At 43.1% G+C, this 13,604-nt stretch overlaps 1 protein-coding gene across 8 annotated transcripts in view; it reads right to left on the bottom strand.

Moving 5' to 3' along the window:
* The window catches only part of PARP4 (poly(ADP-ribose) polymerase family member 4), a 145,925-nt gene extending 132,702 nt beyond the window's left edge, over positions 1–13,223 (bottom strand). For 7 of the 8 annotated variants that reach the window (XM_058547780.1, XM_058547787.1, XM_058547782.1 and 4 more), the window contains exons 1-3: positions 13,114–13,223; positions 3,055–3,187; positions 1,077–1,278 (exon numbers count right to left, since the gene is read on the bottom strand). In XM_058547780.1, the coding sequence (XP_058403763.1) occupies positions 1,077–1,278; positions 3,055–3,186 (334 nt within the window). In that variant the 5' untranslated portion in view covers position 3,187; positions 13,114–13,223. Of the gene's footprint in view, positions 1–1,076; positions 1,279–3,054; positions 3,188–13,113 lie in introns of those variants that run through there. The other variant, XM_058547786.1, reaches the window with a different exon arrangement.
* Positions 13,224–13,604: the final 381 nt, after the last annotated feature.

The following is a 13,604-nucleotide window of genomic DNA, read 5'->3' as shown; positions in this document are numbered from 1 at the left end:
TCTTATAAATAATACAATTGATATCATACAATATGATATCTAACATACACGATGTGCTTACTATAAATTAACATCAGAACCATTTGACTTTTTTTTTTTTTGTGAGGAAGATCAGCCCTGAGCTAACATCTATCGCCAATCCTCCTCCTTTTTTTTTTCCCCAAAGCCCCAGTAGATAGTTGTATGTCATAGTTGCACATCCTTCTAGTTGCTGTATGTGGGACTCGGTCTCAGCATGGTCGGAGAAGTGGTGCGTCGGTGCGTACCCGGGCCACCAATAGCAGAGCGCACACACTTAACCACTCAGCCACGGGGCCGGCCCAGAACCATATGACTTTTGATGTGACTCATGAGGAATACATTTCTCTATGTCTAAAGGCTTTCTTCTCGGCCAGATTCCAAAATAAAATCTGGGTTTATAAAGGCGATACATTTCTTTTGGAGAGATTGTCTTTTGGAAAAATTTCTTTAGCAAAAAGCTGGCCATAGGTGCCGGCCCAGTGGCACAAGCAGTTAAGCGCACGCGCTCTGCTTCGGCAGCCCAGGGTTCGCAGGTTCGGATCCCAGGTGCGCACCGACACACCGCTTGTCAAGCCATGCTGTGGCGGCATCCCATATAAAGTAGAGGAAGATGGGCATGGATGTTAGCCTAGGGCTAATCTTCCTCAAAAAAAAAGGGGAGGATTGGCAACAGATGTTAGCTCAGGGCTAGTCCTCCTCACACACACACAAAAAAAGCTGGCCATAAAATTTCCAGTCATTAAGTTGTGGTGATTTTAACATAAAAGGTTCTTCTCCCTCCCAGTTAAAATTACACATCAAGTTTTTTGAGATTATCAGTGTTTTTGTAGTCATTCTGAATCTGACCACACTAGACTGGATATCGAGAAATCTATTTCTATTGCTAAAGTAGTCTTTTGTCCTTCACTCTTTTGCTGCCCATTATCTGAGATAATAAGAAACATAATTATTTTCATAGTATTTCTAGACAATCCTTTGTCTATAATATCTTTGACAAACCAAAATGTTTACTATAGCACCTATAATACATTAAGTGCTTGATATGAAACACTTACCGGGACTGCTTGCCTTTTGACAAGGAGGTGGTGTGATGTCCACAGACTTATTAGGATCATAATTCTTTACATCCAAGAGTCTCCTTTCTTTGACAGATTCCCATATAAAATCTGGGTTTGCAATATGGATATGGTTCTTCTGGACAGAGTTCAGTTGGTACTGGCTTAGAACATCAGCACTGTCTAAGATTACATGTGTGCACTGAGAAAAAAAGAATCAATTCAATATGCATTAGTAAAAACAAAAATTATTTGTATCTGTAATTTTCACTCTTAAAAAGGTAATTTGTTTATTACCTAAAAAAGGGTGTTTGAAGGTAATATGTAAAAATTTTTCTCAGATTTCTAAAACTTTGATAAATAATATAATTTCTAGTTACATATAAGTTAACAAATACCAACAGTTTTTAAAGAGTATGGATATGGATGTACCATAACTGGTTAACCAATCTGAGAAGTTGTTTCCAAATTTTCACTAAACAATGCTGTGCCGAACATCTTCATGTACACATCTTCATACACTTGTTTAATTATTTCCTTAGGAGTGGAATGAGAGGTTCAAAGGATATTCATTATTTATTTATTTTAATCTGTAATTTTATTAATTTATTTTTGAATAAATAGTATACGCACATTGCAGAAAATCTAGAAGTAAAATAACAATAATAAGTTAACCACTGTTCCCAGGTCCTCTCCCCAGAGGCACCTGTTATAGCGTCTTCCTCAGGTGTCCTTCTGAAGGTCCTCTATGCAGAGACAACACACTTTTTTTAGCCACAAATGGCAGTATACTAAACACACTGGTCTGCACTTGCTTTTCCACTTAGCAATCTATGTTGGAGATCATTCCTCATCACTACATATTGAGCTGTCTCCTTCGTTATAATAGTTGGATGCACATTTCAAATGTTTATATACGTTGGCAAAATAACTTCCAAAAAGGCTGCGTTCACAGTTTGTGAGAGTTTCTAAAAAATGAGAGATCATGTTGGCATTCTCTACCTGGAAGATAAACTGAGAAGGTCTAACAGGCATGAATTATTCATCCAGGCACAGAAATGGTGAGACAGGCTGTATAAGGGAAGTATATACAATTCTGCCTAAACTGGAAGTAAACAGGGCATTCCATTTCTGATATTCATAGGTAAACTACTTAATGCCAGAGAAGCACCCAGCATCCAGCTGGAGTTGAATGTGCTTCACAGAACAAACCAGGCTCCCCTTCAGCAAGCCCCAGGGCTGTGGTCCAGGAAGGGGCAGGCTGAGTCAGCCCCATCAATTGACCAATAAAGGGAAAAGCAATGGACACGGGGAAGCCTCTGCATTTGCAGGCCTGGAATCCAACCACTTTGGACTTCAATTTTTACTTCTCATGACGAAGTGGTTAAAAAAAAAAAGTTAGCCTTAATTATCTTCAGGATTTCATCCAGCTGTGAAATTCTATATCTAAACTGGCAGGACTACAGTTCATTTCAAGAGAGGGAAGGTAGCTTCTTTCGGCCTTTAAATAAACAAAATAAACAGTACAAGCTGTACCATGAAGATCAGTTTCGACTGTGTGTTTTCTGTCTGTTCCCTGTGAGCCACACGCGCAGGTGTCACTACAGTGTTGTCATACTGGTGAGCGACTATACAGAGTGCTCTTAGCAAATGCTGCCCTGTAACTTTTCTCCTTCAAGAATCGATTTGGCTGGTCTGAAATTATTTCTATTTATGTCTTCAGCTGTGCTTTAATAATATCAGATTCACAGGCATGTGGGATTGTCCTACAGCTCACGGGAACAGGGAGAAGATGGGACTGGGTGGTCTTCCCTCTTCTGCCTTTCTCCAGCCCAACTTCCCCAGTGGCCAGGCTCAATTTCTCCCGCCTTCGCTAACTCTCCTGCTGCCAATCTTCTCTGCTTGCTCTTCTAACCACGACCCCTGCTCCCTTAACACACAATGTTTATCATATAGTTCTTATGAAATTTGCAAATACCTGAGGATTTAATAGAAAGGAAAATTTTCCACCATTTTCCTTAATGTCAGTTTGTAGCTTTTTCTTCTGTTGACGAGGTAGTCGCTTGACTTTCAAACAGAAGGTACAATTTGCAAAGATTCCCACAGTCATCCTGTAGGGAAAAAAAGTTTCAAGTCACAGTTTTTAAGGATTCTCTTTTCAGTGAATATAATTGACAGTGAATTTAGAATTGTTTTACATGTAAGCTGTGGCAAAATTGGATGTTATTTGTAAGAAAAGATTGCAATTATATTATACAATCATGTGTTGCTTAACAATGGGCATACATTCTGAGAAATGTGTCATTAGGCAATTATGTCCTGTGAACACCATAGAGCGTACTTATGCAAACTTAGATGGCATAGCCTACTACACACCTAGGTAATATGGTATAGCCTATTCTCCTAGGCTACAAACCTGTAGAGCATGTTACTGTACTGAATACTGTAGGCAACTGTAACACAATGGTATTTGTGTATCTAAACATATCTAAACATAGAAAAGGTACAGTACAGCCAGCCCTGATGGCCTAGTGGTTAAAGTTTAGTGCACTCCGCTTCGCCAACCTGGGTTTGGTTCCCGGGCACAGAACCACACCACTCATCTGTTACTAGCCATGCTGTGGCAGCAGCTCACATAGAAGAACTAGAAGGACTCACAACTAGAACATACAAGTATGTACTGGGGCTTTGGGGAGAAAAAAAAAGAGAGAGGAAAATTGGCAACAGATGTCAGCTCAAGGCAAATCTTTCCCAGTAAAAAAGGGAAGGGAAGGGAAGGGAGGGGAAGGGAGGGGAGGGAAGGGGAGAGAGGGGAGGGGAGGGGGAGGGAAAGGAAGGGAAGGGAAGGGAAGGAAAAGAAAAGAAAAAAGAAAAGAAGAGAAAAGGTACAGTAAAAACAGGGTATAAAAGATAAAAAATGGTGCACGTGTATAGAGCACTTACCATGATGGAGCCTGCAGGACTAGAACTTGCTCTGGGTGAGTCAGTGAATGAGTGGTGAGTGAATGTGAAGGCCTGGGACATCACTGTACACTACTGTAGACTTTATAAACACTGTGCACTTAGGCTACACTAAATTTATTAAAAAAATACTTATCTTTCTTCAATAATAAATTAACCTTGGCTTACTCTAACTTTTTTACTATATGAACTTTTAAACTTTTTGACTCTTTTGTAATAACAGTTAAATAAACAGTTTAAAACACATACTGTACAGCTGTACAACAATATTTTCTTTCTTTACATCCTTATTCTATAAACTTTTTTCTATTTTTAAAAGTTTTTATTTATTTATTTTTTAAACTTTTTGTTAAAAACTAAGACACACACACTTTCACCTAGGCCTACACAGGGTCAGGATCATCACTATCACCGTCTTCCTCCTCCACATCTTGTTCCACTGGAAGGTCTTCAGGGGCCATCACCTACATGGAGCTGTCATCTCCTAGGATACCATGCCTTCTTCTGGAACACCTCCTGCAGGGCTTGCCTGAGGCTCTTCTTGAGGAGCGGTCACTCTTTTCAGAAATATATCCATGGTGGTTTGCTTAGTTTGTTTCTTTTTTTTTCATCATAGATTCGCTTGTAAGCAGGTAATGCACCATGAAAATTCCTCTCTATCAACGAAAACCTTTTGGTGTTGGGGTCCGTGTTTTCAAACTTTTTAAGGAGATTGTTGAGGTCTGCAAAAGCTTCTGCTAAACACTTCACTGTGAATTTTCTTGGGGGTTCTTCTTTTTCTTCTCCTGCAGTTTCCTTTTCTCCTGCCTCTTCTTCAGCTATGCACACCTGTTCAACGTCTAACAACTCTTCATTAGTCACCTCCTTAGGAACCACCTCTAGGAGCTCTTCAGTGTCATCTTTACCCACACCCAGGTTCAAGTTGTTTGCCATCTCAACCACAGCCTTGTTGAGGCAAATCCTATGAAGTCATGGACGAAGCTCTTGAGTGTTCTTCCAGATGCCATTTGTACACTCCTTAGTGACATCACCCCAAGCACAAGCAAGGTTGTTGATGCAGCCATAGATGTTGTAATCCTTCGAGAATTGTATCAATGTCTTCTCAGTGTCTTCCTCAGCTGCAGCAATAGCCTGGGCAAAGGTCCTCCGCAGGTAGTAGGCCTTAAAAGCTTCCCCAACTATTTGATCCATTGGTTGCATCAAAGAGGTAGTGTTTGGAGGGAGAAACACTGCTTTGATATTGGGACGAAGATCATCAATAAAAGGAAGATGTCTGGGAACACTGTCAACAATAAGTAGAATCTTGAAAAGTATGTTAGTCTCCAAATAGTACTTTTCCATTTTGCTGACTTCTTATTGCTCCTGTAGTTCACCGGCAGTGTGTGCTTATTGATATACTTGAGGGCCCCGGGGTTCTCACTGTGCCAGATCATAAAGAGTTTCAATTTGTAGCCTGCAACATTGCCCCCAAGCAGGACTATTATCCTGTCCTTAAAAGCCTTGAAACCTGGCATTGACTTGGCCTCCTTATGGATGAAAGTCCTTTCAGGCATCCATTTCCAGAATAGGAAGCCTTCATCCATACTGAATATTTGCTCTGGCAAGTAATTTTCCTCTACAATCAGTTTATCTAGAGTTTCCAAAAATTCTTCAGCTACCTTCACATCAGCGCTCGCAGACTCGCCACTCGCTTTCATATTATGTAATGAATGACGATTCTTGAATCGTTTAAACCACCCAGAGCTAGCAGTAAATTCAACATCATAGTCAGGTTCCAGCATTTTCTTTCAACATTGCAAACAAACTTTGTTTTGGCCGTGATCGTCGGTTATGGTGCTGAGAGGGCTACGCTTCTGTGTCTATTCTTCAATCCAGGTCATTAGAAGTTTCTCCATGTCTGATACAGATCCTCACTGAGTTTTTGTTAGTCTCATTGCCTTCAATAAAGCAGATCCTTTAACAGCTTCTGTCACTTTGTTCTTGTTCTTCAAGATCATAGCTATGGTGGAATGGGACACGCCTGACTGGCGAGCAATAACTGTCACTGATTGTCCACCTTCATAGTCCTTAATCACTTTTAATTTCGTTTCCAGGTCGATCACTAGATCTGGCCTCTTACTGGCAACATTAGCAGTGAATCTTGTACAATTAGGGGCCGTGATGAACAAAACAACACAAGATTAAATCAAGGAAAAGAGAAATGATGCAATCAAGAGATGCAGTAACCACAAGATGTATGAGGCTGCTGCCGGTATAACACGGCATACTGTTTTACGGTAAAGTTCTTTTATAAGTAGAGAGAGTACACTCTAAAATAATGATAAAAAGTATAGTATAGTAAATACATAAACCAGTGACATAGTTGTTTATTACCATTATCAACTATTATGTACTATACGTAATTGTGTGTGCTTACTTTTATACGACTCGCAGTGCGGTAGGTTTGTTTAAACCGGCATCACCACAAACACGTGAGTAATGCGTTGTGCTATGACAACACGATGGCTACAACATCACTAGGAGATAGGAATTTTTCAGCTCCATTATAACGTTATGGAACCACTGTCATATTTGTAATCCATTGTTGACCAAAATGTAGTTATGTGGTACATGACTGTAATCACAAAAATTTAACATTATCCGAGCTTGCAACATGTATGTTGGTTTTAGAATCACATCTATCCTTTAAGGCTGATACTACAACACCCAAAAACCCTTTTGTATAGGCTCATAATATACATCTTAATGAAAACATGACAGATTTCAGTTACAGATCAAGTGTGTGGTTTAAGAAAAGCAGCAGTGGGACGGCCCGGTGGTGTAGCAGCTAAGTTCTTGTGCTCCACTTCAGCCGTCTGAGGTTCACAGGTTCGGATCCCAGGCGCAGACCGACGCATAGCTTGTCAAGCCATGCTGTGGTGACGTCCCATATAAAGTAGAGGAAGATGGGCACAGATGTTAGCCCAGGGCCAATCTTCCTCAACAAAAAGAGGAGGATTGGTAACAGATGTTAGCTCAGGGCTAATCTCCCTCACAAAAAAAAAGAAAAAAAGAATATAGAAGCATTTATTTGTAAATTAACATTACGTGATAGTGAAACCATGGGTTTTATATATAATTCCTCTATAAATTCCAAGAGACTTATTAGTTATGTGGGTTTCTGCTCAGCCATTCTGGAGAAAAACTGAACAATTACTAATAAAAATATACAAATATACAACTTATGTTTATTTATTTATTTATTTTTTTGTGAGGAAGATCAGCCCTGAGCTAACATCCATGCTAATCCTCCTCTTTTTGCTGAGGAAGACTGGCTCTGAGCTAACATCTATTGCCAATCCTCCTCCTTTTTTTCCCCCAAAGCCCCAGTAGATAGCTGTATGTCATAGCTGCACATCCTTCTAGTTGCTGTATGTGGTACTCGGCCTCAGCATGGCCGGACAAGCGGTACGTCGGTGCGCGCCCAGGATCCGAACCCGGGCCGCCAGCAGCGGAGCGCGCACTTAACCACTAAGCCACGGGGCCAGCCGACAACTTATGTTTAAATGAAAGATATATATACATATATATATACACACACACACACACACACAAACACATTTGAAGTTAATTTAACTTCTTTTACTGTGTCATACATTCCCACATACAGGAAAGAATTACTTCTAAGAAAAATAAGTATATTTTGAATTGAAAGAAATTTTATGTGTATTTAACAATAAACTAATGAATGGTGAGATATTGGGTTTAATTCATGGTAGCTATTTGTCAATTTTTTATTCATTTATTTTTTTGAAGATTGGCCCTGCACTAACATCTGTTGTCAACCTTTCTCTTTTTCTTTTTCCTCCCCAAAGCTCCAGTGCATAGTTGTGTATCATAGTTGTAGAGTTGTAGCTCTTCTATGTGGGGCGCCACCTCAGCATGGCTGGATGAGTGGTGAGTAGGTCCCTACCGAGGATCCGAACCAGCAAAGCTGAACGCGCCAACGTAACTGCTATGCCACCGGGCTGGCCCCTGTCAATTTTTTTAAAACTGAAATCATCTCTAGCAGATTCCCCAAAGTAAGCTGGTGTCTCATGAAAAGCAGTTCCTCAGTCTGATGTTTGTTTCAGGAAAGTTAACTCACAGGTTTCTGGCAAGCTCTAGGATGGCCGGTGCTGCAGTCTCCAAGGGCACCTACTGGGCCCAGCCTCCAGAGAACATGATTAGGGTTCCGTGTTCCTCCTTCTGCTCCCCCTGCCTTTGAATGTCCCATCCTCCCAGACTGGAGTCCTCACTCTAGGCCTTTTGCCTGAGCAATGGTGCCCATTCCTTGAGGCCCTAAACGCCACCCTATATGCAGCCAATCCCCAATTTAAGACAAAATGCCCACTGCCTCCCCAACGCTGGCACCTCAGATATGCCAAGTTCCCAATCTAGGCCTCCCACCGTACTCCTCTTGGCAAGTGGCTGCCATGTCCAGCCAGCTGCTCAAGCCACTGGGCGCTCTCCTTGATTTCTCCCCCTCTTACCCCTTCTGCCATCAGCACCTCTTGTCTTCACTACCCCTAAATAGAGCTGGAATCTACCCACTTTCTCCATCTCCACTGCCACCATGGCCCAAGCCCCCATCAGGAGATTCCTAACTCGTCTCCCCACTTCTCCCCTTCTCTGCCTCTAATCTCTTCTCTACACTGTAGCTTGAAGAACTTTTTTTTTTTAATTACATTTCAAATTTCTTATTTCAAGGCCTGGCCTCTCTCCCCAGCCTCATCCTGCACCTCTCTCTCTGTGCCCTGGCCACATTGTCTTTTTCTTCAGGTTGGCAAAAACCCCAAGCTTGGGCCTCAGGGCCTTCATACATGTTGCTCCTTCTCCCTGGGACCCTTCCTTGCTAACTCCACCCCACACTTGTATATCCCATCCAAGACCTAGTAGTATCTGTCCAACAAATGAACAAATTAGAGGTTTACATTTTTTTTGTCTTATGAGGTCTGGTTAAACTGAAGTCCCTTGATTTAATTCTGCCTTTCCATTGCGTTAATATTTAGTAACTTCATATGTGTTGATTTTTTTTACGTTCAAACTGATTCGTGATTATCATCGCTTGTAGATGGAAGAGAAGATGATGGGTACTGTGAAAGATACTAGACTACACTGTTTACATTAATCTTGTTCTTAATCTCTGACAATTAAAAAACACACAGCAAACAAAACAGTAAAACTCTCTAACGAATCTTTAACAATTTTCAGGACAGTCTCTGTGCTGGACAGGACAGGCTGAAGCAGGTGTGGCTGTTCAGATTCACTTCTTCAGATTTGTCCTGAGTGAGTTCTTAAGTCCTTTGACCTGGTCTTTAAAAACGTTTTCTAATAGAAAAGTAATTCAGGGGCCGGCCCTGTGGCATAGCGGTTACGTATGCATGCTCAGCTGCTGGCGGCCTGGGTTTGGATCCTGGGCGTGCACCGAGGCACCGCTTGTCAGGCCATGCTGTGGTGGTGTCCCATATAAAGTGGAGGAAGATGGGCACAGATGTTAGCCCAGGGCCAGTCTTCCTCAGCAAAAAGAGGAGGATTGGCATGGATGTTAGCTCAGGGCTGATCTTCCTCACACACACACACACACACACACACACACACACACACAAAGTAATTCATTCGCACCTTAGAAAATTTGGAAAATACAGAACTGCATAACAACAGCAAAATAATCTCAAAATTTAGGGGCCATGTTAACATCTTGTTTTGCTTTTTTTTCCAGTCTTTTTTCCATGTGTATATACTGTAATGGACTATATTATTATCAAAATTGAAATCATACTATATTCACAATAACGATCTTGCATTTTATGTCAGGGTTTTATCCTTAGCATTTTATCATTAAACATTCTTGGAAAACATTTTCTTTTGGTGAGGAAGATTTGCCCTGAGCTAACATCTGTTGCCAATCTTCCTCTTTTTTTTTTTTGTTTTTGCTTGAGGAAGATTAGCCCTGAGCTAACATCTGTACCAATCTTCCTCCACTTTGTATATGGGTTGCCGCCACAGCGTGGCTGATGAGTGGAGTAGGTCTGCACCTGGGATCCAAACCAAGATCCTGGGCCACCGAAGCAGAGCGAGAAGAACTTTAACCACTCAACGACGGAGCCGGCCCCCTGCAAAATATTTTTAATAGAGGCTATCTTAGATATGTACCATAAATGAACGATTTATATATTGTTAGGCAATTAAATTATTTCTAAATTTTAGTATTAAAAACAAAGCTGTGATGTACACGCTTATATGTAAATCTTTGTTTGCAACTCCAATGATTGTCTTAGAAAACAGTCTTAAAGTCCTTAAAAGTACTGAGTCGGGGAGGCCCCGTGGCTTAGCAGTTAAGTGCGTGCGCTCCACTACTGGTGGCCCGGGTCCGGATCCCGGGGAGTGCACCAAGGCACCGCTTCTCCGGCCACGCTCAGGCCCCATCCCACATACAGCAACTAGAAGGATGTGCAGCTATGACATACAACTATCTACTGGGGCTTTGGGGAAAAAAAAAGGAGGAGCATTGGCAATAGATGTTAGCTCAGAGCTGGTCTTCCTCAGCAAAAAAAGAGGAGGATTAGCACAGATGTTAGCTCAGGGCTGATCTTCCTCACAGAAAAAAAAAAAAACACACCTATGATCCCTCCATCTAAAAATAACCCCACTGTTGATATTTTGATATTTCTTGCTGGTATTATTTTTTCCTGTATCATTTATATAAGTTATTTTTATTTTTTTTAATTTTTTAAAATTATTTATTTATTTATTTCCCCCCAAAGCCCCAGCAGATAGTTGTAGGTCATAGCTGCACATCCTTCTAGTTGCTGTATGTGGGACGCGGCCTCAGTATGGCCGGAGAAGCCGTGCGTCAGTGTGAGCCCGGGATCGAACCCCGGCCGCCAGCAGTGGAGCACACGCACTTAACCGCTAAGCCACGGGGCGGCCCTTATAAGTTATTTTTATAAAAATATGTTACTTATTAATATTGTTTACTTAACTTGATAGCCAGTTTATCTTATGTAACTTAATGAGAATTTTCCCATGTCACTAAATATTCTTTGAGAATATCTGCAGTTGTTACATAAGGTTTGTGTTATTTAACTCTTCCCTAAGTCCTCAGATAATCGGTTATTTAAAACTGTTCATTATTATAAATACACTTTGAGGAAAATATTTGTACATACATTTTTGGCCAAATCTCTGTCACTGTTTCCTTAGAATAGAAAGTCAGAAGTGGAACTACTGGATCTGACACTATAGATATTTTTTAGCCTTTTTTTTGTGGTAAAATGTACCTAACATAAAATTTACCCTTTTTTTAACCATTTTTAAATGTACAGCTCAGTGGCATTAAGTACATTCACATTGTCCAGTCTCTTCCTCCTTTCCAAGCTTTCGCTAAACAACAGTCAGTATTCATTCCTGTTTCCACCAGAGCTTGTTATGTATGTAGGAGATCTGCTGGGTGTCCTCGACACATCAGGCCCTGTTCTAGGGACACAAGACGACAGCACAGCCCCAGCTCCGGAGAAACGCAGCGCCCCCCTCCCAAGTGCCGGCTACACAATCCAGAAACCGCTGGTGCCGCTGGGAGCAAGAGGTTTACTGCCTCACAGTTTCGTGTCTTTAACAACCGGCATTTTCTTCTCTCGAGAGCCTCTCTATCCATAAAGTCTTCCTGGAACTCTCCTCGCTCTGATTCGCTGCCCTGCTGTGGCCTCCTAACAGCCCCACAGCAGGCAGGTTTAATCACACACCTCTCTATAATCATTGGCTGTTTTCCACTCTTACCATAATCAATTTCTCCAGGAGGGCCAATCCTGTGTGAGGGGCTGTGCCCTGTTTACCTTTATGTCCCTAGAATCTAGACCACGTTTGGTACATAGTAGGCATTCACTTACTTACTGAAATATTCTTTCACGCATCAATTAGAGTTTAGGATTATAGAAAAGCCTTCTGACACTATTTGCATATTTGGACTCAAATGGCGTCAATACTGCACCTCCCTAATGGGATTACTAACCCCTAAGAAGCAAGGCCACCTCCTCTGGTACTGCTCCAATTCCCACGGCATATTATAGCTCCAAGCACACAGACAGGACCCAAATAAGTCTAACTGAAGAAATGACCAAGTCAAATGTAATGAAAGAATCTGCAACATGCACATATTCAGAGTTTCTCCTTTATCATACTACCACATTTTAAATATTTTTTATATGTTTGTCATTTTTTGTGTTGTTGTTAGGAAGATTGGCCCTGACCTACCAGCTGCCAATCCTCCTCTTTTTGCTGAGGAAGACTGGCCCTGGGCTAACATCCATGCCCATCTTCCTCCACTTTATATGGGACGCCGCCACAGCATGGCCTGAGCGGTGCGTCGGTGCGCGCCCGGGGTTCCGAACCCGCGAACTCCGGAACTCCGCAGCGGAGCGCGCGCACTTAACCGCTTGCGCCACCGGGCCGGCCCCTATATGTTTGTCATTTTGCAATCCAGAATCGAAAGTTTGAACATTCAGCAGAGCCCTGTTTTTCTAGAAGCTGACATTTACCGACTCAGTCCCCTAAGTGAGTCATTCGGAATTCCCGGCAGGAATATTTAACTGATTTTCAGATTTTCAGTGTTGTACCTCAACACGCACATTGTTTCTACCACGGCGTTCCTAACTACTCACAAAGTCAGATCATATTCTCTGATAGTTCACCAAAATACTGTACTTTTGCAAAAGCTTCCTTTGAAACTTAACTTTCAGTACAAAGGCTGTGTGGCATATTAGAGACAAGAAACACTGAGTTCTGCCATCTGCTCGTTTTGCCGAGCCCGGGACGCGTCCGGAGACCCCGGGCGGCGCCCCCGGCCCCGTCGCCAGGCCGGCGCCCGTACGAGGACGCCCCAACGTCCCAAGGACGGTGGCCGCCGCGAGGACAGCTACGCGACCGCGGTCAGCGAGGCGGGCGGACTGCGCCCGCTTCTCCCGCAGGAAGTCGGCGCGGCCACCTCCCGGCCCCGAGTACCGGACCCGCGGTCGCCGCCTGGGCCGGGGCTGGGGCGCCACGATCGGCGCCCACGCACCTGCCTGAGAATCGGGCCCGCTCCTGCTGCTCCCGGCTCCGGGCGCTCCCCGCGCCTGCTGCTCCTGGCTCCCGGGGCTTCCGGATCCCGGCCCCGGGGCTCCTGACCTCCGGCGCGGCTGGGAGGGGCGGAGCCCGTGAGAGCGCGGCCAGAACCCCGCCCTCGGCTCCTCCCAAGGCTGCGCCCCATGCCCTGCCGACCGAGTGCTCCTACCGGGACCGTCGCGTTGCTGCGCCAGGAATTAGGCGGCGGGCTCGGGCCGAGTTTCTCGTCTGGGATCAGCTCGAAGGTTCAGGATTTTTTCAGTTTCGTCTTTCAGACGGGATTTGCTCAATGAGGGTAACTCCAAAGTTGAAGTTTGGGAAAAGTAGGTGGAAGAGTGGAGGGTAATTCCCAGGAGCTGGAAAGAAATTTCTGGAGGGTTTGGGCTTGGGGAAACAGGAGAGTAAGATAATGAATTTAGTTTAGGACTTCCTGAGTTTGAAATTCGT

This window comes from Diceros bicornis, chromosome 9 (genome assembly GCF_020826845.1).
Source record: "Diceros bicornis minor isolate mBicDic1 chromosome 9, mDicBic1.mat.cur, whole genome shotgun sequence".
Lineage (NCBI taxonomy): Eukaryota > Metazoa > Chordata > Mammalia > Perissodactyla > Rhinocerotidae > Diceros > Diceros bicornis.
This window is presented reverse-complemented; position numbering and strand designations above follow the sequence as displayed.